Consider the following 25,432-nt stretch of genomic DNA (forward strand, 5'->3'; position numbering starts at 1 on the left):
CTTCTAGATGAATTAGCTCTGGGGCCCGCGGATGCTTCTATCAAGGGGCATCGTCCTCATGCCCAACCTCCAACACTCACTCCCCCTCATTTCCATCAAAATACCGAAGGTGCGGACGTATACGAGTCACCATGAGGTCAGCATCAGTCAGCAAGTGGCCAGAGGTAATTAGCACGTGACTGGCACATTGCACGGAGTGATGGGAGCGCTTGGGGCAGGTGGCGGAGCGTCGAGGCGACCTATAGGGGCTGGGACGAGCAAGTGGGAGTGCAAGGGAGTCGTATGGTGCATGGTATAGCGGAGGAAAGTGCTGAGCAATCCTGTGGGTAGCGGCGTTTATTTGTTATTTATCTCCGGACGGTCACAAAGCCATTCCTGTAGTATAAATTGTACAAAGTAGCGTACAGAAGAAGAAGTTTTGCACTTCACCATCTCAGAGAATTAGTGTTACGGTCTCAGCGACCCTCGAAGTTTGAAAGCGTCGAACTTAGCGAATTATAACCAATCCTAGCTTTGCCAATAGGCCTGACTCGTCGAGTGATTTATCTCCGCCGTCGATTTAATTATCTCCGGTGAGTCCTACATAGTGAAATAAAATTAACCAAGGCTCTCTAGCAATTTCTACCACCGCGAGCACGATCCTACAACAGGCATCGTTGCTTGCGACTTTGATTGCGACTTTTCAGAGATAAATACTCCGGAGCGTCAACTAGCATTTGTTTCAGGTGTCAAAGTGTTTGTTTTATTTTTCTAGGTCTTCCTATGGACTACCCTACGTTGTCTTACTCCTCCTTCCCCCTCAAACTATTAAAATACCCCTCAGTTGTCTCAGACCGCCTCCACCCATACCGCTGGTGTTAGGTTTATTTCTTTTGGTCCTTGGTGATTGTTGTGTGTCTGTGCATATCAATGTTTTGACTCATGCTCCATTTTGTCAAAGTACATACAGTGTACAGTATATCTTACGGTGAGCCTGCCAGAGAGGCCCAGAGCGTGTGAAGTGAGGTCTAAGTGTGCAAAGGCAAGTCTGATGGAATCTTATATGCCATTTGTTTAGGGTAGGTCAGATCTTCGACAGATCTTGCAAAAATGGCGGGTGAGTTGATTACAGACTCGCTCTCAAAACCCACTACCCAAGGTAGCGGGAAAAACCCATAAGTGCTGCTCAATTCTTACTTTGTTTGTCCATTCATCTGTTCATTTGATTGAGTGTGTTCAAAAGAGTGAGGAAACAATGATGGGCGGTGATCCGGGACCATGGTCATGTGATGTGTTCTCCGTTGGTGGCTGGCACATTTATTTCCTGAGGCTTTTTTGAGATATATGCACAAGCATGATAAGAGCCCCAATTGGGTCAAAACTCAGCCTGGGCACCCAGTCCATACATCTCAGAATCGCTATGAGGAGAATGATGTGGCATGTAATCTACGTCGACAGATTTCGTCCATATAACTAGCCACAAAAATTCTCGATGCCTTGCCGTGACCGGTGAGCACATCACATGACCGTGGTCCCGGATCACCGGCCGTCTTTGCTCCCTGATGCGCTCACTCGAACCAGAACGTATAAGTTGCTGGGAACGGACAATCCGCGGACAGTACACGGACAGTTCATCACTTATGTGCTTAGGTGTCCATGGACAGTCTGGCCTCCAGCCACTTGTACCTTCATCATGCCCATGATTAGGTGGTCCCGCATCTAGCGCTGTATCCACCCAATGTGTGCCTCGACGAGCGGCTATCCCATACTTCGTCCTTCGATTTACTTGTGGTATTTTTTATGATAGAATTGATACTTAGAATTTCCACCCACTTGTTCTCAAGTCCACTGCCCATATGCTTCGGCAGTAAGCTCCTAACAACGGTGGGGGCATCAGACACCACCAGCAACAATGAGGACACCATAGAGCATGCCCTTGGCCCGCCGATTGTGTCTGACGAGGCAGTGCCCAAATAAGATGCGTACTGTCCGCATGCTGTCCGGATAAGTGTCCGGGAACTGTCCGAGTACTGTCCGCGGACTGTCCATTCCCAGTAACTTAGACATCCTCAATCGAATGAACAGACGAATGGACGAATGAAATAAGAATTGAGCAGCACTATAGGGCTGCTCAATTCTTAACTGCCTCCCATCATTCGTTCAGTCATTCAATCCGTCGTGCTAAAAATAATGAGAGAGAAGAGATCGCCGAGTCATGCCGATGGCCAGCTGGGGAAGAAAAATCAAAATGAGCATGGTCTCGAATCATCTGCCATCACTTTTTCCTGACTCTTTTGGGCGCAATTGAACGAACGACAGCTTGAACTAGTGTTGCTCCTGCAGTGAAGTTGCAGTGTCACACAGTGGAGTTTTTGACACTGCAACCCGAGTGAAGTGAAGTTGAAGGCGCTTCAACGTCTTCATTGAAGTGGGCAGATCAGCCTCGGGATATCCCGTAATATTCCCACATACGCATGGTGAAGGCACTGACTTGCCCTCGTAGGACGAACTCGGGGATATCTGCATATACTTTGTACTCTAAAATACACAAATAATGCCCATACCATCTGCCAGGACATACAATACCAAAAGTCGAGTCGACACCTTGTCATATGGACTCCTGACAAATTTCTTGAGCCCAGTGCAGACTGCCAGCATACCATGGAGGTTATCTGCCACGGCCATTCTATTGTTATCTCCGCACGGGGTATGACGCGGAGTAGATGCGACTCTGCGACTCGGACACCACTTGGACGCAGGGCGAGCGCATCTGGTGGCGCGCGCTGCCATTAACGGTCAGCACGTGGCCATGATCAGACTTCAATGCAGTCTTCAAAGGCAATTCATGATGACTGTGCAGTGGGTGAAGTACGTCAAACTTGAAGTGAAGTGAGACAGTCTGCAAAGTCACCTCACTGCAGGAGCAACACTAGCTTGAACGACGGGTGCTAGTTGAGAATTAAGCATCCCTCATACCTTTCTGGGTCCACGGACCGCTATACGTCACCGAGCACATCCCGATCATGCCGTGGAAGTATGCCCCTCCTTTGAGAGGGGTTATGCCAAACCCGCAATACGTCGCACTTTTTGACCAACCGGCAAGTTCCAGCGTGCCATGTTTGGCTCCAGTGGCACACGGCTACCCAGCGCGGACTTAGAATTATCTCGCGCAGCTAGACTCCGGTCCATGCATAGACTATACTTTGCATCTCACTTACATATCGAAGTAAACAATCAGTACTAAATTCCATCTCAATTCACCGTAGCAGCTACATGCTGTGAACTGCACTCCACAGCAGCTACAGGCTGTGAATTTTGCACACCAAAATAAGGAGGAGCTAAATATCTCTTGTATACATCAAAGATTCGAAATAATTACTTTAAATTATATCCATTGGGACATGCATCCTGCGCTTTCCAGGAGACGGGACGCTTTCCGGGAGACGGGACGCTGATATGCACAGACACACAACAATCACCAAGGACCAAAAGGAATAAACCTAAACCCCGTGATATGGGTGAAGGCGGTCCGAGACAACTGAAGGGTATTTAATAGTTCGAGGGGGAAAGGAGGAGTAAGACGCCGTAGGGTAGTCCGTAGGAAGACCTAGAAAAATAAAACAAAATCTTGATGCCTGAAACAAACACTAATGGACGCTCCGGAGTATTTATCTCTGAAAAGTCGCAAACAAAGTCGCAAACCACGGAACCGAGTGTAGGTTCGGGCCCACGGGAGTAGAAAACGCTAAAGGGACTTGTTTAATTTTTATTTCGCTATGTGAGACGCACCGGAGCTAATTGAATCGATGGCGGAGCTAATTCACTCGACGAGTCAGGCCTATTGGCAAAGCTAAGATCGGTTATAATTCGCTAAGTTCGACGCTTTCGAACTTCTCGGGTCGCTGAGATCGTAACGCTAATTCTCTGAGATGGTGAAGTCGAAACTTGTTTTTCTGTACGCTACTTTGTACAATTTATACTACAGGAATGGCTTTGCGACCGTCCGGAGATAAATAACAAATAAACGCCGCTACCCACAGGATTGCTCAGCACTTTCCTCCGCTATACCATACACCATACGACTCCCTTACGCTCCTACTTGCTCGTTCCAGCCCTTATAGGTCGCCTTGACGCTCCGCCACCTGACCCAGGCGGTCCCATCACTCCGTGCGACACGCCGGTCACGTGTTAATTACCTCCGGCCGTTTGCTGACTGATGCTGACCTTATGGTGACTCGTATGCGTCCGCACCTTCGGTATCTTGACGGAAACGAGGGGGAGTGAGTGCTGGAGGGTGGGCATGAGGACGACGCCCCTCGATAGAAGTGTCCGCGGGTCCCGGAGCTAATTCAGCTAGAAGTCGCATTGGTTAAGTCACTCCTGAGCTTCGGTGTGCGGAGATAAATCGCGGAATGGATCCGTGTACGCCTCGAGGATGTTAGGAAGTCCGGAGCTAAATAGAGCAGTTCTTTAGAGCCCATAGAAGCCTAGAGGCGTGTGAGTGCTGTGTCGAATAAGCTCCGGAGGGCTTGTACGGTGTGCTGAGTCCGCATTTTCGGGGGTCAGACGATCCTGAGGCTTATCAACGCTTTCCGGGAGACGGGACGTCTCCCGGAAAGCGCAGGATGGCAATAAGTGTTCAGCTGGCCAGCCAAACTCTGGCTGCATTTGTGCAAAGCACCTATGTGGTAATTAATTCATCCCATTCCCCAAAGGAGGGGTAAGATGCCGGCGCCAGACGGAGCTTCCCGAGTCACATCTCTGTGCCCTCAATCAACATACTATCATTGGGGGGGTTCTGTAAAAACTTGACAATATGACCGGCCAAGGGCTACCTTCTTCATCATTCCCTGTTATTTCACTCAGGCATGATAGTATACCTTCCTAAGTACCATCTGCAAAAAGAATGATCTCGATTCACTATGTACAGAGTAATACAGAGAGATGCCGCAGACAGACGGCACTTGCGGGGAGTAATGTAAAAACGTCACGCGCGGGTAACACTATCCGATCCGCGCGCGTCTGTCACGCATCTGTCACGCCCTTGGGCCCTTGGTGTTCTGTAAAATCTACCATACGAGCACTTCAAAAGCCTGCAGCTATTATCGGGTGGGCGCAGGAGGTTTACACATACAAGAAACACCTCCTCTAGGCAAGCCGACATATGCCGGGGCCGTGTAGGCTGGCAGATCTACCCATCAAGTGGCCACCAGACCTGTTACAGTGGGCATTTTGGACGGTGTTCAACCTCCCATACGACAAGGGGCCAACTTGAGGCAATTCTGACTTCACAGGCCATCTGTATGGTATACAATGCATATACATACCAACCCGCTAAGCTCCCTGTAGCATACTTCTCGAGATTTCGGAGTTCTGTAAAAAATCAGACTTTTACAGAACCCCCCCAATGATAGTAAGTTCTCCCTGTCGAGATGCTGCGCTATGGGACTAGCTTGAAATATAGTCGTCGTATGTCAGGAAGCATCAGATACTGATCCTCGACCTTATCTACGAATGTCGTTCCCGACCATCGACCCCGATACCTTGCAGAAGACTTTGTCTGCGCCGCCCTTCGTCGTCGTCGATGGCGTGGTCAACATCCGCGACTTTGGGGGTCATCCGACAGCGGAGCCTGACACTCGTGTGCGCTCCTCATACCTCTTCAGATCGGGCGAGCCTGCACGAATCACAGAGACGGGCAAAGAGCAACTGAAATGCCTAGGTATCAAGAAGGTCTTCGACTTCCGTTCGAGTCTGGAGATCGCCAACTACAAGGCGAAGACTCCAGTCATCGAGGGCGTAGAGTTTGTCAGTGCACCCGTCTCGGATGATGAAGCGTACGATCCTGTTGGATTAGCTGCTAGGTGAGATATCCGAATCATGCATCTTCCCCCTAACTCAACCGGCTCTTCAGAGTGAAACGGTTCGAGGCCGATGAGACGACCGTGTGTGGTACCGCTGAGCGTACGTTGAACTGAGCCTGAATGTCCTATGTTGCTTGGCAGGCTTTCGTCGCGCTGTACTCTCGTATTTTGGAGAGTGGCGGTCCTGCATTCGAGAAGGTCCTCCTGCACTTCAGGGATCATCCGGATGAATCATGCTTGATTCACTGCACTGGTACTGCTCCTGCTTGATTCACCGTGCACCGCAATCTCATCTTGGCCTTCCCATGAAGCTGGCAAGGATCGGACAGGCGTATTCGCTGCACTTGTCCTTCAGGTGATCATCGTTTCTGATCCTTGGGCCGTGGCCAAGCTAATGCTATCTTCTGGAGTTGCTGGGCGTGGATGATGAAATCATAGTCAATGACTATGTTTTGACAACGGTCGGACTGCAACCGGCACTGCCGATGTTGGTAGCTAGGTTCCAGAAGGAACCGATATTCAGGGACAATTTCGAGGCCATGATGAAGATGGCAGGGGCAAGGTGCATCTTACAATCTTGCTATGAGTATTCAGTTATTCATTTCCTCTAGAGCGGAAACTATGAGAGCTTTCTTGGACCGAATCCTGAAAGATAAATATGGCGGCCCTGTCAATTACCTGAGGACGCATACGGAGCTTACGGACGAGGACATTACTCAGATCTGCCGGAATCTGCTTGTACAGGAGTAGTGCATAGTATCTCCATAGATCTGCCGGTTTATTCATCGCACCGGCGTTATAGTCCTTTGGACACATTCCTAAGATCACGTCTGTAATATGGAACTAGGCCTGTGTCTAAACTTGTAAGGTCTGAAGAAGCCCTTGCTGGTGAAGAGCCCTGGAGGAGCCTGGTCTCGCACGGCTATGACGCCAACCGCGATCTCCCCAGTTATCCATAATCATGGCGTGTATCCTCGCACTAGTACTCTTCCCTTTCGTTCTTGTCTGCGCTGTTGTTCCATGTGATGAGCGATCTTACCAAAGTCTCTCCGCCGCAGGAATTGAGCGAGAAGGAAAGGGTCGTAATCTTCGAGCACATTTTTCGTCGTTTGGCGAACCACCGCAATACACTGGAGCTGTATGCGGACGCGGAACGTGGTCTTTCGACATTACCAGACGAATCAAGGGAGAAAACCAAAGATGACTACATCCACGAGATCAATTCGTGGGCCAACCAGCTGCTTCAGCATGCATGGGCAGCTTGTCGAGAGCCGGGAGGAGGTGAGCAACTGCCTCACGCGTGTGCTATCTTGAGTTGTAATATGCGATAAAGGTAGCTGTCCAGACCTAAGCCCTATGTCTGATACGTCCCTCGCGGGCCTGCCCAAACTCCCAGACAAAGCTCTCTCCAGGAAAGTCTTCAACGCCATCCTCTTTCTCCATGTTACCTCTTCGAAGCAATACTCAGCACACACCCGCTATTTCCTCACCACATTCGCTCCTCTAGACGAGGCATCCATAGCAGCTACCCTAAAGGATCCTGACCGTGCTGTATCCGAGGCCGAGAAACCTACGGAGCAAGCAAAGAATCAACAAGCGGAGAGAGGACGAACCCTGCGCCGAGTGGGAATGGGCCTAGGTGCTGTTGCAGGAGGTGTGTTGGTCGGAGTGACAGGTGGCCTGGCAGCTCCTGTAGTCGGAGCTGGCGTCGGCAGTATCCTGAGCTTTCTAGGCGTCGGAGGTACCGCTGCAGGGTTACTGGCGACTGGCTTAGCAAGCTCCTCCGTGGTATGTGGTGCCCTGTTCGGGGCGTATGGCGCAAAGTCTACGGCAAGTATGGTCGAGCGCCATACCAGAGAGGTTCAAGACCTAGCCATATTACCGGTACGGCCACCGAAAGAAACGTTGGCGGTGAGGTTGTGCACCAGTGGATGGCTGACATCACAAGAGGATGTTGTGCAGCCTTGGACTGTATTTGGCGGCAATGACACCTATGCTCTACAATGGGTGAGGCAACTTACGCGTATCTCCATAGGGTCGGAGCTCATGATTATCCTCCAGGAAGTAGAAGCTCTGAGGGCTTTATCAGACGCGCTATACACCCTGATAAAGGCTCAAGCAATGCAATATGTCAAAGCAGAAATTATTAAACGAACAGTGCTCGCGACTCTCATGAGTTCGCTGGCACCCATTGCCTGGCTGAAGATTGGGCGTATTATAGGTATGTTTCGTTTATAATTCCAAATGCTTGCGGCTGATATGCTGGTAGATAACCCTTGGATGAACACAAAAGCTTTGGCCGTTAAAGCTGGAAATGTCCTAGGAACTCTACTTGCCCAGCGCGTTTTCGGCACGCGGCCTGTAACGCTAGTCGGCTACTCTCTTGGGTCACTAGTCATATTCGAGGCGTTGAAGTATCTGAGTACGCTTCCCCCTTCTGAGACGGTGCACTTGGTTCAGGACGTGTTCCTGTTCGGTCTACCGGCGCCAAGTGATCCCGAGACTTGGTCCGCTGTGCGTCGAGTAGTGGCGGGACGTCTGGTCAATGGATACGCTGAAGACGATTATATCCTCGCAGTGCTGAGTCGCGCCAGTGACATCAGCTGGAGTGTGTCTGGGTTAGAACCGGTTGTCGTGAAGGGGGTCGACAATGTTAAATGCGATCAAGTGGAGGGCCATTTGCAGTGGAGAGGCATGGTCGGCAAATGCTTGGAGAGTTGTGGGGCTGAAGACATTCTTACAACGGAGGTCCATTTGCAAGTAAAGGAAATCGCCAGCCACATCGAAGAAACAACTGCCATGGGCTAGAAGCAAATGGAACAAGCTTTACAGAAGGGACTAGTTGAGAATATAATTGACCAAGATACTAGGCCGAATCCTGAGGCCTGAGGCCCGAATCCCAGCATGATAACGTTCAGCCAAGGTAACCGGGTGTAGGAGCAGACGCTCTGTGAGGGTGATATGCGTATGAAATGGCATCCGCCAAAATAGTGATGTCCATAATGCATACTTTGATAGTCCAAAGTAATGAGATGTATGTACTATAATACATGGCAAGCATTGTCCAAAAATGAATGTCTACATCGAGCAAATAACACGTTCAATGGCCGGTTACTAGTCCGGATAGGCCTGGCAAACCAGATATGCCGCCATTCTTGAGGATTTGCTGGAAAACATGTTGTCAGCTTAGATAGTTTCCAGCACGTAAGGAGAGCACATACCTCTATATCTGACTGCGACAGAGGACACGCGAAACTAAACTGGTTACTGATAATCGGTGATACTGTAACGGCCAGAGTTCTCAACCCAAGCTAGCAGAGAACGTCAGACTACTATTTACTCATCGGTTTTTATGAGCGTCACTTACTGTTAGCTTGTAATCAACCACAAGATTTGATTTGGCTCCGCCGCCGAATCCGCATTTCTGTGCTATATCACTGAGCACAGCCTGGGTCGGGTCGTCGGAGGCTTTATATGCGATCGTGAACGGGAAAGTGAAGTTCGTAGTCTTCCCTGCGTCAAAAACAATATTATTCTCTTGCCCGCCTCCAATGGCGGTATTGTTAATGGGGTAGAAGATCTGCATACTCATGAGTGGCAAGTGCAGCAATGAGTGTCGTATCGATATACCTGAGCCTTGATCTGTTTGAAGTCGACTGAAAAGTAATTGGGGTTGTTCACACTAACGATCACTAGGTCAGTAACCTTCACTGTCGAAGCAGACATACAACGGACGTGATATTGACGGCCAGGTTGATGTTTAGAGTGCCATCATTTGTAAATTGGATCTACGCGTCCATGGTCAAGAACCTGACAGTTCCGTAATAATGAAGCGACATGCCTCGCTGCCTGTGGTGGGTGCTCCCACATTAAGTATATCAATACTAGGAGGTCGGATCCACTGTTGATGGTAAGTTTGCTATCGGAGGCCAGAGACGTGAGAGATACCCACTAGAAGCAGCGATAGTATAATGCTGACAACCAGGAACAGCGCTATAAGCAGGGAACAACAGCAAAATCGGCCGATGCACCGTCCTCGCCCTCCCTTTATCCATTGTTAACGGCGCGGAGTGGCGAGACGCTGATTCTACTCACCCGAGTCCAGAGATTGTCATCGTCATACTTGAGCGCCCGAATGGTCCGCGACGTCCTTCGGGCGACACACAGGTGAGCTAAGGAATTCCCATCTGCGAGCAGCGCAGTACGCACTTTGTGAGCCGCCTCTTAGGTCCATTCGCGTCATCTTCATCAAAAGTACTCGTCTCCTTCGACCGACCCTGCAACTGGTCTGGGGGACGAAATGGTTCGTCCCTGTAGCCTCCAACATAAGGCCCATATGCCCCTTGATCGTAAGTCTCGTGAGGGGCACGGTTCTCGTAGGGATTAAAGTTGTCGTGACTGTAAGGTTGAGTCTGCCCGCCGTACGACCTTGCGTACGGATCGTTGTATGTTGCCATGACTGAGAGTTTGGAAGAAAGAGGGACACGGAAATGGACCAGAGCGTTACAGAGCGAGGCGCACCGCCGCAGCTCTCGGCGTCCCAGGAGTTGTCGGCTTGTGGCGGCACTGCATTTCTTGGTAACCCCGTGCGGCGTCATCCCACGAGGCCAACCGGACCTAAATACGCATAGCGGTCAAGTCTCAAAGTCGATCGCTGCAGAAACAACTGGCTCCCAAGCCCAAGGTTTATATCCAGCAAACGCAAAAGCAGAAACACTGATACAGTACTCGAATGACATTGACAGAATTACAATGGCGCTGTATTGACATGGCTGGGGCGAACGGAGAAGCATCAGAAACATATATTGTAGGCGCGTTCTCAACCAAACCCTTGCTGACTTCTCGACCCCGGCAAAAATGGCATCCTTTGGTTAGATCCTTGCCTCGGCAAAGGTCCTGGGGCACGAGAGGGAGCAGCAGATCCTTGACGCATAGCAGAGTAGTAGCCTGGCGGATTGGGTAAAGCGTTCTGTCCAGAAGGTGTAGAAGGAACAAATCGCTGATTCGTTCTGGGGGTTAAGGGGATCGATCGGTTGGGAGTTGGAGGTACGAAGCGAGGCGCTGCAGAGGAAGATTGCTGAGAGGGTCCTGAAGTGCTGGGCTGGCGGTTTATAGGAAGACCGTAATTGCTATGGCCTTGAGGCGTAGGAGGCGGAGGCATATGCATTTGGCTTCGACCCGGGCTTCTGACACTGGGCTTACATCGCTTTTGAGATGAAGACTGATAGGGAGGCGGCATCGACTTCCAGTTCTCGCCTTGATCGTGCGATTGAGCGTGCAGTACTTGAGAACTTCGTATTTGCACCTGTCGGGTGGGCGCTGTCTGCCAATGTGTCAGTACCGGAGGTTGCATGGCAACGTCATTTGCGCTATACGCGTATTGTCTGCTTGCGTAAGATGGTGAATACGAGGATCAACGTGAACTAGAAGCGTACTGCAGGAATCTGCTAGAGCCAGGTCTCTCTCCTGCCCGAGACATTTGCTGCTTAGCCTCGCACGGAACTGCTGGATCGGATCTAATCTCGGAGGCTCTACCAAAAGAGAAACTCGGTTGCAGATGGCTTGGAGGAAGCGTGAGCCTGCCGGGGCCAACAGGAGTGACTATCGTACGCGGGCTAGAATTCGTCCTGAGAGTATCGGGGTGGCTACCATGGCAGGGTCGATGGATGGACTTCATCAGCTCTCACAGCTCAGGTTCCTTGCTTACCGATCAGGGTCTATCATTTGCCGCTTCCCGTTCCCATTGAGGACTTGAGACGGTTCGTTGCCGTAACCAGAGTATCTTCTAAGCTGCTCATTCTCGTGCTTGAGTTCCTCTACTGCCCTGACCAAGGCCAAAAGTCGACATCTCATCGTGACGGAGAGGAAATATACCGGTCGAACGGACTTACTTTCGCAAGGCCTTATTCTCAACTATCTCGCCTTTCATGCGGTCCAAGAGAGCTTTCTGCTGGTAGCATTTGGTTCGATAGTACCCAATCAAAGATGCCATGGCGTCTTGCTGGAACTAAAGGCAGAAAGGATCCGAGTGAATGTCATCGCTGATGACCTGTTAAAGCCGACCTTTGCTGCATGTGCTACGCTATCCATAACTTGCGCCGCGGGTCGAAACCAGTCGGACATTGGGGGTTCCATCTGACCGACAATATGCATCCACTAGGCTGGATGTTGCGACCGGCAATATACGTACGTCGCGCTGCAACGGCATAACCTGAACACCTGCCTCACCGCACTGCGCACAGCTCTGATCAGGGCCTGCGGTACTCATATGAGAGACAACTCAGAGGATAAGTTGTACTGGTGCCGCGATGGTGCATTGACTGACTGATATGGTTGTTGCAGATGACATGACCGCATTCAGTGAGCCAGAATGGAACTTGAGGTTGAACACCAGGCTCCACTGAGAACGGCAAATAGCAGCGAGCGCAGTGAACGAACTCCCAGAAGTTGAAGGTCGATTGTGCGTGAGGGACCTGCGACATGGCTGGGAGTGGGGACGGGACTGCGAGTCTGCGCAGTCCAGCATTCCGAGACGCGCTTGTGGCGTGTATTTGTACATCTTTGACTAGTGTCTTGCGCCACTTCACCTTCAGACCTTCAGATTGAGGCGGTTAACGTGACTGCTTGTGGCTGAGGGTAGCACTGCGTACGGTGTAGAAGGGTTTTCGATGTTTCATGGGAACTATCAGGGATGAGCTATGCCTAGAACTTCCCAATCAGCTCATCGAAGCCTTCCCAGACATCGGCGTTTCCTGCGACCTGCGAGACTGCAGCGTTCACTCGGATAGTGGGGCCGTGACTTCAGTATATGCGGCGAATTCCACATCATGATGTATGCACATGCCCATCGATGATCTAGAGGGAAGGACCTTGTGGGCGTCCGTGGCAGAATATATCCGTTGACGTGCGGTGCATATCATGATCAGTCACCATTCGTTTGTTCCGTACAGAGCATTCTGACAGCCCGGACCGCCTCATGTCTTCGACTTCTAGCGCTGTACATAGCAGCGCCATAGTGAGCTACTCTTTTGTTGCTTGAGCCAACCTTGAGCGCTTATATGCAGCTTATACTTGGATTTGGTGTGAGTTAGACGACTCTTTTCTTCACCTGCTATCGACGAACGACACGACCTCCGCCACTATCCACTGTCCATCCTTGAACGTGACAGCAAGTCAGAGCACTTTTCTTCCAAGTCCTGGAAGCCAATTTTTTCATTGAATGGTGCCCGAGCGCTTACTTTGTCCAAATATCAATGGAGAGCATTCTTTCACCGTCGGTGTGCGCCGACTGTGAGCTGCAGCCACACTGGCCGGGGCCGGTGCCGAAAATGGCGGACATCGAACCGTCTGTGGCGGACGTCGTGCAAACGATGCAGACACGGCCGAGGTTACTTCCTCGCAATGAGGGCGCGCCATTCGTGACCACCAAAGATTGGTCTCTGGGTGGCCTTCTTGAGCGTAGTGAGCGCTTTTTCCCAGTCCGCCGCGTTTCAGCTGCCTTGTCTGCTCAGGAGTTGGCAGCTGAGCTCGCGCGGTTCGAGAAGGATGGTGTACCTTTAATCATCGAAGGATATCACGAACGCCCAGGATGGCCGAAGCACTTATTGAATGTGGACTGGCTTCTGGGCCAGGACCTCCCAGGTAGTCTTGGGTTGTGCTTCGACGCATGTGCCGTCTTGACCGTATGCTCGATGTTTAGAGGTCAGAACTCGCAACGTGCGGGATTGGACCGACGGCAAGATGTGTATGAAGGACTTCATCTCCACCAGTCGATCGACGAGCCCTTATGCCTCGCCAAATGGTTCGTCATTGCTCTTTAGAAGCTAGCATCGGTCAGACCGTTTCTACCCTAGAGATCACAAGGTTGTATGGCAAAGATGTCGACTGTCCTAAGGAATGGCAGGACTGGCTCGAAAGCTCTGACGTCTTGCCGTCTGTGTTACTCGAACAGCATGAAGACAATCTGATGCAATGTCTCCCTCAAGATGTATGTGTTGTCCGGGAAACAATTTTTCAAGTTGCTGACAGCTTATCTACTGGTAGGAAAAGGTGGAAACGCTGATGTGCTACTTCGGTATAGGAGACACCTTTACACCGGCCCACAAGGACTTATGTGCTTCCACTGGTCATAATCTCATGTGCTACACTGAAAATTCCGGATCGTCCTTCTGGTTCATGACCTCCGGCTCAGCCGCCCACGACGTGTCGCAGTACTTTCAAGGATTAGGTCAAGAGCTTGACCTTGAGACGCACGTAGTGACCATCGAGGAGCTCGCTAAAGCCGAGTCTTTCGACGTCTACATCGCCGAGCAAAAGCTAGGCGACCTTGTGTTGGTACCACCACGAAGCTGCCATCAGGTGGTAAATCACGGAGGCATCACTATCAAGACAAGCTGGTCGAGAATGACCTTGGACGGATTAACGACGGCTTTGTATCATGAGCTACCTATATATCGTCGGTACGCCCGTTTAACCATTTCTGCTGTGTGTGAGCTCATCGTAATACTGGCAGGGTCTGTCGTCCAGAGACGTACCGCGTCAAGTCAGTAGTATACCATGCTATGATGCGGTATTCGCAGGAGCTCTGGTCGTCCATGAAACCGTCCGGGAATCGCCAATCCGGGCCCTCGACAAGTACTACTCCCATAATGTCAGAGTCTCGCTTCCCAACTTCGTCTGCAAGGTGCACGTCTCTATCATCTAGGGCTGCGACTCCAGTCGGTCATGCCGATCGCTGCAAAGAGAAACAAAGCCATGCCCTTCGTAAACTCGTGGGCCTTTTCGATGAAATAATAATTGAAGAGTTCCACCCGGAACATGCTCAGTTGAAGCATCCACTGTCGAATCCGCAGAATTGGCAAGGCGTTTGCGATTTTTGTGGTTGTGATATATTTCAGAGCTTCTTCGAATGCAGAAACTGCGTTTCCGCAAAGAGCGACGGCCCAGTAATTCCAGGGGATGGTTTGATAATATGCCCCGCATGCTATGTCGAAGGTCGTATTTGCAAGTGCGAGTGCATGGTGCCTCTACAGCGATTCAAACTTCATGATCTAGTCAGCAAGCGGAACGAGGCAGCTATTGCATTACTAGGAACCAATCATAGGAGAAGCACCATTTCGCCCGCAAATCTGCGTATAGAAAATTTGCCGTATGTGGCTGTTTCTACAAAGCTGCCTGAGCTCACGATCTGATGTCTTGCAGACTTAAGGACAGTGATGGCATTCAGAGACTGCGTGTTTTCGAAGCCGCGAGTGTCCTTCATCAGCTTCGACAGCAAGCTCGGGATAAGGTCAGTCGGTTACGAAGCATGAAATGTCCTTCCTAACCCCCAAACGCAGAGGCAAACGAGGACATGTAGGTCACGCCAAGGTGGTATCATCTGGTCTCATGCTCTATGTTACCTTTCCGTTCTGCCGTGCAAGAAGTGCCATTCTGCGCTATGTTTCAGACATGCTCTTCTGCTCGGCATCCACTCCGCCTCGGCCTTGTTGAAGCGACGGGAGGATGCCTCCTCTGACGAGATGTGGCATGAATTCCACACAACAAACAAACGCGAATTCCTTTCGAGAAGGCGGCAAGTCAGGGACGCGGAGATTCGGGGAGAGCGTTGGCGACTTGATGATCGCCTTGCCTTAGTGGCCTCCGAATTCAACGTATGCCGGCCCGCCAATGAACGTTGGACCAAACTCGGCTGGTATGATAACTACATTCAGGTCTCGGGCGTAAGTTGCTCTGGATGATGTCCTCCATTGAATATTAACATGTTCGTCTGAGAAGTCTCGGGGGCACTTCCTGAAGGTACCGGTCGATGAGTCAAGAACTATTGCGCCAGGTCGTTCCGTTGTCAGCTCTCCCCTGACCGAGATCGAGACATCCCCAGACACCGCGCTGGACCAGGAATCTGAACTGATGGAATGCCAGACAGACCCCGCAGCGGCCATCCCTGCCGCTCGAGCACTCCCGATATCAAGCGACATTCCAGCCGTTTCTTCGACCTCGACTCTTATATTCGAAGGCGATGCTGAAGTAGAACAGTATCGAACATGGACTTGCCGGTTGCTTCTAGAATGCGTGGAGATTCCTGCCCGCAAACGACAATCTCCGACATCCAATGGACAGGGGAGAAAAAAGGCAAAGCGTACTACTCCAGTATACGATGCCGGGTCTGCGGACCAGGCTCAAGTCGTGCGTATCCCTTCAGTCTTTCTAATATATATCTTACACCATTTTGGTGTATCTCAGGACTATGGATCATCTGGACCAATTATGACTTCTGGGTGCACGCAGAGTTTAGCATCTATTTTCGCGTCGCAAACACGTAGGAACGACCTTGCCAGAGAGAATCCTGCGACATCATCCGCGGCTCGCTCAACGTCTCCGGATCTCCAGCTATCGTCGAAGCCGTCGTTCCGCAAGACTAAACTGAGGAAAGGACCGCCCGGTGAAAGGGGCCATGATTCCGTCGCCTTCACGTACAACACCTATCACTCTACGTGCGGTAAGTTGAAGTCGCCTCACCAAACCACACAATTGTCGCCGGGCCTCAAGTTTGGACGTGGATCACGAAGCAGTAACGTTGCTTCTGGAGCTGACGTTGAGGCTCCAGTACCTTCTCTCGAAGGGGAAAATAACGACGGGAGCGTCGGAACGGAACGGAGGCCTCCATCGGCTGAGGTCGTCGCAACGTCCAGAACGCAAGAAATATTCTTTGCCCCCTCAAGCCCCGATTCGTCCTCGAATCGCCAGCCGTCTTCAAATGCTGTCCAGGTCATGGAGGCCCGTTGTAAAGGCAGAGTACAAGGTCGCCCGTCGTCCTCCCATCAAGTTGATAAAGTCGTGGATGCAACTGGCACATCCGGCCCAGGAGGCTATAATTTGCACTCTCCTGTCGCAGAGGACGAGCTCAGCCAGACTCGGGAAGAACTCAGAGAAACTAGAGAAGAGCTGGGCGAGGCTCAAGAAGAGCTTGCCAAAACTCGAGATGAGCTCAGGGACATCCGGGATGAGCTTAGGAGGACTCGAGAGGAGCTCACGAACACTCGAGAGGGGCTCCATACAAGAATAACAGGCTTCGAGGAAAAACAACAGCTCTTAACAGAACAAGCTCAGAGACATTCAGATCAAATAAAGGAGTGCCTGCAGGTCATGATGCGGAATTCCTCAGAGCATCATCATCATGTTTCGGCTGCGAATTTGGATGACCGGCCCTACTCGCGAGACGTCAGAATGTGCATGCTCGAGGAACAAGTAAGAACCGTGCAGTCTCGACTGGATAATGCGCATACTGCACAGACTCTGCTCTTGTCATTACCGAGTCAGTATGTGGTGCCACAAGCAACACCGTTCTACCCTGTAGTGGGACCTTCTGGTTTCAGAGAATTCAACCAGGTGGGGGTTATCCGTCATGATGCCTTCGGCCATTGAATTTAGGAATGGTGTAGGATCAGCATCAATTCAGACAGCCTCAAACACTTCCGCCTTCCAACCCCAGGCCTCGGGGTAGGCATGGCAGAGGCGGTTATCACTTTTCAAGAGGGGCTGGCAGTAAGTTACCTGTGTGCATTTTTTCGGGGTTGACCATACGACTGCTTCAGGATTTCGTGGTCGTCCTCAAAATCATGCACCACCCTACCATCATCGCCATCACTCCGATTCTTACTCTACTAACAGATGGGGCCGCAATGAACCGCCTTCCCGACCTGCATACCTGTCTCGCGATGATCACACACGCACGAAAGCCCCTATAAGTCATGACTACAACAGTTCCAGACCGAGCGATAGCATGAATGCCAGACGAGGTCAGTCGTGGTCACAAGGCGAGGAAAGGCCGTTTATATCAAGCAGTCGCGGTTCCTCCGTGGATCCAGTGGGTCGCGAGCGTTTCACCCGAGAGACTTCCACAGGTATGATCAGCGTTGACATGGTATTACCCATATGACGATCTGACGTTGCACCCCCAGCACCTTCAACTACAAGTCATTGGGAAGATGGATATGAACAAGACGTTGACAGCCTAATGCTATCTTCAAAGAAGATGCCGAGTGCCTCCGCATGTATAGGAAATGCAGCGCACTCTCTCAGGGGAGATATCCAGATTCAAACCGCTGGCCATACAACCAGTGCTGAGCTTGAGATGGGGCCTAATCCGTGGCGATTATAGGTGACTATGATGCGATATAGTGCCATCGCATTTCCGCGCGCGTTGTTTGTCTGCGGCCAAATATACTCACCCTTTTCGGGCATCGGCAAATGCGCGGCAAAGGACTCGTCGAACTTATCAGAGTAGTTGGCCATACAGCTGGGGGCAAAATATATGGATTTGTGTCCTTACTGTAGCTGTATACACACAATACATATCATGATCCTGCCTAGCCAAAGGGTCCCGCGAGACTCGGGAGGCCTTCCGAAGTCGAAAAGGGCATATTCGCGGACAAACAACACGCGCTGCGATGTTCCAAGGCACTGTAAGGGCATGTAACCGAACACCTTCTCCACCTTTACCTTAGAGTAGTTTTTCAGATGTACTAGCAATGTCATTATTACCTATCAGAACTGTGCCTAACACAGCCAATTACGAAGCAGGGTATATGAAACGTGCAAAAAAAAGGGGTCCCCGAAATGAAAAGATAGAACAAAAAAGCACAAGGAACGTCAGCAACATCGGCAGCTCAAGACTCTCCATAGTGTAGGCTTGGGCTGCGACGCTTCCCCATCCTGACCATGATAACCGATGTCTCTTGAGACACCAACATCTCCCGCTCTTGCCCTCACATTAGTTACCGCAGGGGGAGCGGCACCGACGCTAGAAACCATGGGAGAGGCGCGGCCATAGGGCTGCGGTTGGCCGCCGTAGGACTCATCTGCAGTTTCAGGCCGCGCAAAGTCGTAGCCTGGGGCTGTTGCGTACGGGTGTTGTATTTGACTTAGTCTATTCTGTGACCCGACCGGGATATTGACTTGCGCAGCGGCAGAGAGAGGTGTGACCTGTCCTGGGGTATTACCGCCTCCAGGTGTAAGAGCTGCCGGTATTTTCCGCTGCTTCGATCCGTGGCGCACAAGGGCTGGAGAAGGAGGAACGACTCCCCCGGCCTGAGACGCTCTCCGCTGCGAGTCCCGGTGGCGATCCGCGTCCCTTCTACGCTCTGGGTGCGCATTAGAACTACCCTGAACTTGTTGCAGCATCTGGCTCTGGCCCTGCAAGGACAATCAGCCATCTAGCAGAGCGATGGTAAGATGTAAAGCATACCGTTGAAGCTTCCCAGCCTTTACCGCCTATGAGGAGAGATGAGGACTCCTTGATGGATATACGCGCTTAGAGCTCACCGTTGAGCAGATTCCAGTCATATACCTGATCTTCGATATCACCATTGTTCTTCAAAACTTTGGCGAAAAGTTCGCGTAGGAAATCGTAGTCCGGTGTTTCCTCGAAACCCAGCTTCCTCACGTAGTTCAGGTATATACCAAACTCCTCTGTTCTTTCTACCATAAACACATGTACCGAACGTTATAAAGAACAAGAAGCGTACCCGGGAAGCCTTCACAGAGCTCCTTGATAGGAGTAGTCTGCTTCTTTTCGCCGATTTTCTCGTACTTCTGCTTGTTCGTCGCCGCCTTAAGACCCTGCCATGGAAGGCTGCCACGGAGGAAGTACATGAATACATGACCAAGAGCCTCTAAATCATCTCTCCGTGATTGCTCTGTTCGTAACCCGTCAGGCAAAGCATCCTAAACTGGGCATGAGTTGATACGCACCGCGACCCAGGTGAGTGTTTATACTCATGTAACGAGCCGTACCGCTTAGACTCTTTCGTTCGCGATAGGGTATGTGCTGCTTCGTCTTTGGGTCTCGGTATTGCTTGGCCATACCGAAATCAACCACGTGGATAACTTCGAACAAAGTAAGCAATACACCCTGTTCCGTGCGGGGCTACTGACCATTAGCATTCTTTGTCCCGGGTCGACCAATGAGGAAGTTGTCGGGCTTGATGTCGCGGTATATGAGGTTCTTCTCATGGATCGTCTGGACCCGAGTGATCTATCACGAATGAGGCGAATGTTCACAGACACACAATCCAGGTTCACTTACCATTTGCCGCGCAGCCATGCAAACCGTTTTGACCGAAAACTTGCGCCCGCACATGTCGAACAAATCCTCCAAGCTAGGCCCTAGCAAATCTATCACCAGGATGTTGTGCAGGCCTTCTTGGCCGAAATGGTATATCTGGGGTATTCCCGCTGTAACACAGCCGTCAGGAGGTATTGTACAGTCGCCAGAGGAAGACTCACGACAACCGGCCAGTATCCGATACGACCGACACTCATCCCGAAGTTGAGGGGCTTCTGCCTTCCGTGGCTCCTGTGAAGTCGCGCAGTAAGTTGGCCATCCGATCACAGATGCGTAGGAACCGTTGTCCGCGCACAAACTTGATAGCAACGGTCTGCGAGTTTAGCAGGTTTGTTCCTACCACAAGACAGGAGATGAAACAGGTAGACAACTGCAAGTGATAGGTCTTACCTTCAAAGATGACACCGAAGGAGCCTTCGCCGATCTTCCTACCGACCCGGTAGTGTACGCCGACGACGTTGGCGGTAGACGAGTTATGCGTATGGCTGGACATCGACCCCCACTAGATACGGTCGCTAACAGAAAGGAAAGGAAGGAATAGCGGCCAGTAGAGAAAGCCAATTAGCCCAGCCCTGCGGGTCTGAGAGGAGAGGGTAACGTTCGGACTGCGCCGATACAGCCCAAAACGGTCTTCCTGAGAGCTCGGCAGCCGGCTGCAGTATTTTATCTCGATTTCGCTGTTGGCCTGCGCTCGACAGCTGTGGGGACAGTGGGGTTGAAGTTCGAAAGATAATTCACAATAGTACAGTATGGCTTTACAACAGGTAGTATATGAGTACACGGATTAATAATCGTCACCACCTATCGCAACATGTCCAGCGGCGTTCATTTCCATCCCTCCATGTCAAAGACCTTGGAATCGAAGCTGTCGATACACGTGCATCCCACGATGCTCGAGACGCTCACCTGCTGCATCCAGAACTTCAGGCCTTGACGAATGCTGTCACTGCTCGCAAGGCCGGTGCAGACGAGAGCCAAGAAACCCACAAATATCCCAAGAAGTCGGATCCGGCGAGCGCGACTTTGCTGCCTGATCCAAGATTCTCCACCGACAAGGACGAAATGGTTCCATCTTGGCTTGCGTAGAATCCACCAAAACAATGACATCGGTCCCGGGAAGTTGGCGACAACCTTGCCCTCCCTCCTATCGGACCGATAATAAGAGTGGCATTCCGTCCAGACCGAGTTCTTCAACCGCTCCTGAAGCCATGCATTGTATTCATGGAATGCCTCCTGGCTTACTTCAAGGGACTTGACGGCCCCATCGATCACAGGCTTTATTAACTGCAGCACCCATTGTATCTAGAAATCTGATCAGAAGAACATAAAAGGCGATCGCGTCAACCCTCCTACCTGAACCTCCTCGCTAAAAATCACGGAGGAATGGCCTGTAGCCACGTTCGGTCCTGTACACGACCTTATTCAATCTAGGTCACAGTGAGGATACGGTGGGTACTAACCAAGTAGTGTGTACAAGTTTGGGAATCCCGGTGCGCATGTGCCCATGTACGAAGTGGGCCCACCTTGAGACGCGAAAAAGTCTTGCAGGTTGAGTTTGTTCTTCCCGCTCATCGGAAGCTTTGGATTCTACAGGTCATGGCGGAGTCGCGATCAGGGTACGAGCTAAGGTTTGTTTTGTGACTTACCAGGCCATACCCAGTTGCGAAGACGATGACGTCCAGAGACACTTGCTCTCCTGTCCGCAGCTTGATCCCCGACTCCTCAATTCTCTCGATACCGTCCCAGACCATCGAAACGTTAGGTCTGTGAAGACTCTCGAGAAAGCCGGGATCAATAATTATACGTTTACAGCCCGGGGCTTCAGTCGTATTGAGAATCTATAGGCACTTCAAACAAGGATCAACTCACGAAATGAAGGGATCAGGTATTTGTGGTACTCTTCGGGTGCCGTCTTCTTCATATAGCTAGAAAATACCTGAAACCATAAAATTAGATACACAGTGGCAACCAGGACAGACAGAAGCGATACCTTCTTGACTACACTAATGAAGAATGCATGCCTCTTATTGAATATGAGGTAGCCAAACTCTGCCTGTGCCCCCAATTCAGAAAAACAAAGCAGTGCCAAAGAATATGCTCTTAACCTTGACCATCAACCAAATCCGATACAAACGCGTGGCGAGTGGGGTATGCGAGAAAATCCATCTAGCCCAAGGAGGATATGTGTATTGAATCTGTTCAGTGCCGTTAAATGGGGTACGTCCAGTCCTCGTAACCTGAGCTAGCGTACTCTTGGGCTGTACCATTGCTGCGTTCTGCAGAAATTAATCACTTCGACGGTAGGATCCTCTGATACTTTGGGTATAAGCTGCGCTCTGAAGGAATGGTTCAGGTAACTCTCAATGTCCTCAGGGCGTGGCTTACGCGGAGCAGCCGTTACCAATAACTCCGACTCTCTTCCCCTTGAGATCTATGTCATGTCTCCAGCGCGCGGAATGCCACGTCAGTCCCTTGAAAGACTCTTGGCCCGGAATGTCGGGAAACAGAGGGTACATGAATCCGCCTATGGCCGACACGACTATATGGGCTTCTACTTCCTTCTCCGTGTTGTTAAAGCGGTCAACCGCGGTCAACCGCCACAACTGTTCCCCTTGGTCCCATTGGAGTGTTGTGATGTCATGATTGAAGAGTGTTTTCCTGCCCAAATTGTGTTTGTGGAATAGGGCCTCCCAATATGCGCGAATTTCTGGCTGCGAAACCAAGTAACTCGACCAGCTCGGATTTAGCTCGGTTGAAAGTGAGTATGCGTGGCCGGGGACATCTGATCCGCAGCCCTGAGAGCATCTATGTCAGTACAAGTCTCAACAAACTGGCCTGCGAACAAACAGGGTATGTATTATCCTGCGCACGTTGGCTACTTGAGTACGTTGCACGGGTCACCAACGGCATGACTCACCCGCCATGTCCCGCCTACATCGCCAGCCCTTTCGTAGATCTGACCAGAACAAAATCAGTCCAGTGGCGAAGACGGATTGGTAAGCTCACGCACCGTAAAGCTGGCATATCTAAGGCGCTCTTGCAATGCAATAGCCGTTGAAATGCCTGCTATTCTTCGTGCCATTCTGTGTCAGTACTTCAGAGCTCACGACAGCCTCGCTGCTTACCCAGCGCCTACAATTGCTATATGGCGATCACCCATATTCCTATGTCGCGAGCAAGCTAGTGTTTGGTACTGGCAGAAAGCAAGACACGCTGCGGTGAGATTCACATGGGGCGAACCCATGGCAGAAGCACCATCCGCAGGAACTCTTCGGCATCGTCCTTCGTCTCTCGTAGAACGAATCCTTGTGATTATTACAGGAAACTGAGAGGTCTGTGGAGTACCCTCGGATATCGTTGCTCGGGTGCAATCAGATGAAATGGTAGACGCGGAAATGATCATAATATGGCACGCGCGTCGGGTCCCATGATGATCTTGCAGCTGCAGCGGTTGTGCAGTAGTATTGATTTTAGCATGCTATGATACAATAATTTCATGAAATAATACTCAAGCTCAACTAATACACAAAGGAGGGGTAAGCTGTCGACAGCCGTCGGCGCTTCTCGAGTAACTGTCAATGATGAATATTAATTACACATTACCAGACGGTCACAGAAGGACGCTCATTATCACAACGCAAGTCGAACAGGACAACTGCGACACAAATTGGCTGTAGTCTTAGTCACAAACTTCAGCCAGACGCAATGTGCATATTACAAGACGGGATGCATTACTAGACGCGATAGCAAAAGCAGGGACAACGGGGATGAGAACTGTACACAATGCTAGAGAATGGTATCTTAGTACATGTAATTAGACAGCGATAAGTCCGGTGAGATACAGAGATACAATGGAAATGAAAATGGAGGGGTCGCAGCGCGGCGGTGAAGTATCGCTGTGCTCCTTGGGAGCCAATAAATGAGTCAAGGTCGCGCATAGTCGAGCTTAATGGCAACTGAGCTGTGTCACGGTAATTTTGGGCATACAACCATACGTTCAGGCCCATGCACGGAGGGCAGTTCCCTACCGGAACTCGAAGCTGGTCTCGCATGCGTCTGGCACATGGACCAAGGATAGCTGCTGGTATCTACTGAAAAGCATCAGCAACAAGAAAGACGCCCGCTACTGCTTCCAGACGTACGGCTCAGAATTCTGGTGGAAGTAGTATCCACTCATGGTCGCCGCAGGTCTCGGCCCGGACCTCAGACCACGGGACATAGAACGACGACTGGACTTGGATCGCCTGCCGCTTCCCTCTTTGCTGTCTCTGTGCATCACTCGGGGGGGACTGTCCACTTTGGCGCGGAGAATGTCAGTTTCAGACTCGGGCGACAGAGGCATTTGCTGGGGTCCTGGTCGAGATGTCGGGTGATTTGGCTGTGGATTGAAGTCAACGCAGACATAGTAAAAGCCTGAGGCGGAGAAACGATACAGTCAGCCAATTTCGCAATGAAATGCAAGGAGACATATTAACCAGCAAAACTGGCGCCCGTGATATCTTGGACTCGGTGGTCGGGAACCAGGAACCGCTCCTTCCACCGCATGAACACGGCACCTCGATCTCTGTCATCAACAGTCCAACCGGGCCTCTGCTGCATCTCGTGTTTCACGTGGCGGAAAGGGGGGAAACACGCCCAATGACTGAGGTCGTCTTGTTCAGTGGCACCCCAATCGAGTGTGCGAAAGCCATAGCGGCTGCCGATAATCTCAGCGTCAAAATAGGTGGTAAGTTCTGGCCAATCCTCTGTCAGACCCTGGATGCACAGATACCCGCACAGCGTAGAGGACTCGAAGTCAACGTCCTTCGACGAGATCTCAGTCACGTCGTCTTGTGAGCGATGCGATCAGCACGTACCACAATGTTCACGGTCACATCATAGCTATTCCGCCCACTCTTCTGCGTGCCCTTGAATAGGGCACCGGGGTACAAACTGTGGCAACCTTGAGATCGCACACGTAAACGCGTGATGTCCACCAGAGGATCCGGAGAAAGAGGAGAGGTCAAGGGAGTACGGTCATAAGCAGCAGAGACTGGTTGCAAGAAGGTCTGGATACGCAATGGCGGAGGGGAATGCAGGGTTATGCTGGACTCCTGTCCCGTTCTCCCCCTTCTGCTGGGAGATCCTACAGAGCTCAAGAGCGTATGCTGTAGTGGATCAGGGCCCGCCCTGCTGTCCCCGACGAAGCCCGCAGGAAACTCGTCTATGCCAACGTCGCTGTCGGTGGCGCCCTCACTGGTAGAAGCTCTTGAAATTGACGGCCGATCTACACCAGAACCGATATCCCCCGCCAGCATTCGATGACCATAATCCGCTCGCGACTCGGTATCGAGCAGACAGCTATCTGTGGATTGTATGCCACCACATGCCAGTAAGCCCTTCTCCTGGCAAAGTCTGCAGACACTGGCAGAGTCACCATGCGCTGCGCCTTCGAATATGAACGAGATGGGTGCGAAAACGCCGT

The 25,432-nt window shown here is 51.1% G+C and overlaps 9 protein-coding genes across 9 annotated transcripts; 3 read left to right on the forward strand and 6 right to left on the reverse strand.

Moving 5' to 3' along the window:
• Positions 1-5,457: 5,457 nt before the first annotated feature.
• On the forward strand, positions 5,458-6,675 carry GLOTRDRAFT_72619 (uncharacterized protein). Its single transcript, XM_007865335.1, has 6 exons — positions 5,458-5,843; positions 5,894-5,924; positions 5,985-6,096; positions 6,155-6,198; positions 6,254-6,405; positions 6,455-6,675. The coding sequence occupies exons 1-6, from the start codon at positions 5,494-5,496 to the stop codon at positions 6,591-6,593; spliced, it is 828 nt and encodes a 275-aa protein (XP_007863526.1). The 5' UTR covers positions 5,458-5,493; the 3' UTR covers positions 6,594-6,675.
• A 193-nt stretch (positions 6,676-6,868) lies between these two features.
• Positions 6,869-8,770, forward strand: GLOTRDRAFT_114766 (DUF726-domain-containing protein; the record flags this gene model as incomplete). The annotated part of the gene is made up of 5 exons (XM_007865336.1): positions 6,869-7,124; positions 7,177-7,850; positions 7,905-8,064; positions 8,137-8,615; positions 8,747-8,770. 5 exons carry the CDS (start codon positions 6,869-6,871, stop codon positions 8,768-8,770), a joined length of 1,593 nt encoding a protein of 530 aa, XP_007863527.1.
• On the reverse strand, positions 7,753-10,346 carry GLOTRDRAFT_72623 (uncharacterized protein). Its single transcript, XM_007865337.1, has 11 exons — positions 10,053-10,346; positions 9,939-9,993; positions 9,796-9,888; positions 9,685-9,744; positions 9,579-9,631; positions 9,474-9,525; positions 9,211-9,423; positions 9,065-9,154; positions 8,113-9,009; positions 7,905-8,064; positions 7,753-7,850 (listed from the first exon to the last, which is right to left on the reverse strand). The coding sequence occupies exons 1-9, from the start codon at positions 10,298-10,300 to the stop codon at positions 8,944-8,946; spliced, it is 930 nt and encodes a 309-aa protein (XP_007863528.1). The 5' UTR covers positions 10,301-10,346; the 3' UTR covers positions 7,753-7,850; positions 7,905-8,064; positions 8,113-8,943.
• Positions 10,347-10,662: 316 nt separating this feature from the next.
• Positions 10,663-12,325, reverse strand: GLOTRDRAFT_91756 (uncharacterized protein; the record flags this gene model as incomplete). The annotated part of the gene is made up of 7 exons (XM_007865338.1): positions 10,663-11,227; positions 11,279-11,488; positions 11,551-11,667; positions 11,735-11,850; positions 11,907-11,978; positions 12,034-12,098; positions 12,169-12,325. The coding sequence occupies 7 exons, from the start codon at positions 12,323-12,325 to the stop codon at positions 10,663-10,665; spliced, it is 1,302 nt and encodes a 433-aa protein (XP_007863529.1).
• Positions 12,326-13,641: 1,316 nt separating this feature from the next.
• GLOTRDRAFT_37194 (uncharacterized protein) lies at positions 13,642-14,428 on the forward strand (the record flags this gene model as incomplete). The annotated part of the gene is made up of 3 exons (XM_007864770.1): positions 13,642-13,830; positions 13,887-14,302; positions 14,356-14,428. Coding segments are annotated over 3 exons (678 nt in total), but the record flags the coding sequence as incomplete, so codon positions are not given.
• Positions 14,429-17,720: 3,292 nt separating this feature from the next.
• Positions 17,721-18,173, reverse strand: GLOTRDRAFT_98914 (uncharacterized protein). Its single transcript, XM_007865339.1, has 2 exons — positions 17,804-18,173; positions 17,721-17,746 (listed from the first exon to the last, which is right to left on the reverse strand). The coding sequence occupies exon 1, from the start codon at positions 18,135-18,137 to the stop codon at positions 17,940-17,942; it is 198 nt and encodes a 65-aa protein (XP_007863530.1). The 5' UTR covers positions 18,138-18,173; the 3' UTR covers positions 17,721-17,746; positions 17,804-17,939.
• Positions 18,174-19,155: 982 nt separating this feature from the next.
• Positions 19,156-20,461, reverse strand: GLOTRDRAFT_35361 (kinase-like protein; the record flags this gene model as incomplete). Its single annotated transcript, XM_007864630.1, has 8 exons — positions 19,156-19,313; positions 19,370-19,540; positions 19,596-19,730; positions 19,779-19,878; positions 19,930-20,078; positions 20,130-20,199; positions 20,264-20,304; positions 20,359-20,461. 8 exons carry the CDS (start codon positions 20,459-20,461, stop codon positions 19,156-19,158), a joined length of 927 nt encoding a protein of 308 aa, XP_007862821.1.
• A 332-nt stretch (positions 20,462-20,793) lies between these two features.
• Positions 20,794-23,050, reverse strand: GLOTRDRAFT_35513 (FAD/NAD P-binding domain-containing protein; the record flags this gene model as incomplete). The annotated part of the gene is made up of 11 exons (XM_007864644.1): positions 20,794-21,270; positions 21,322-21,374; positions 21,429-21,555; positions 21,615-21,787; positions 21,838-21,958; positions 22,074-22,163; positions 22,220-22,304; positions 22,354-22,763; positions 22,816-22,830; positions 22,886-22,924; positions 22,979-23,050. The coding sequence occupies 11 exons, from the start codon at positions 23,048-23,050 to the stop codon at positions 20,794-20,796; spliced, it is 1,662 nt and encodes a 553-aa protein (XP_007862835.1).
• Positions 23,051-23,663: 613 nt separating this feature from the next.
• Positions 23,664-25,420, reverse strand: GLOTRDRAFT_57197 (uncharacterized protein). Its single transcript, XM_007864858.1, has 4 exons — positions 24,825-25,420; positions 24,444-24,771; positions 24,111-24,381; positions 23,664-24,056 (listed from the first exon to the last, which is right to left on the reverse strand). The coding sequence occupies exons 1-4, from the start codon at positions 25,263-25,265 to the stop codon at positions 23,993-23,995; spliced, it is 1,104 nt and encodes a 367-aa protein (XP_007863049.1). The 5' UTR covers positions 25,266-25,420; the 3' UTR covers positions 23,664-23,992.
• Between the last annotated feature and the right edge of the window lie 12 nt (positions 25,421-25,432).

The sequence above is a fragment of the Gloeophyllum trabeum genome (assembly GCF_000344685.1).
Source record: "Gloeophyllum trabeum ATCC 11539 unplaced genomic scaffold GLOTRscaffold_00003, whole genome shotgun sequence".
Lineage (NCBI taxonomy): Eukaryota > Fungi > Basidiomycota > Agaricomycetes > Gloeophyllales > Gloeophyllaceae > Gloeophyllum > Gloeophyllum trabeum.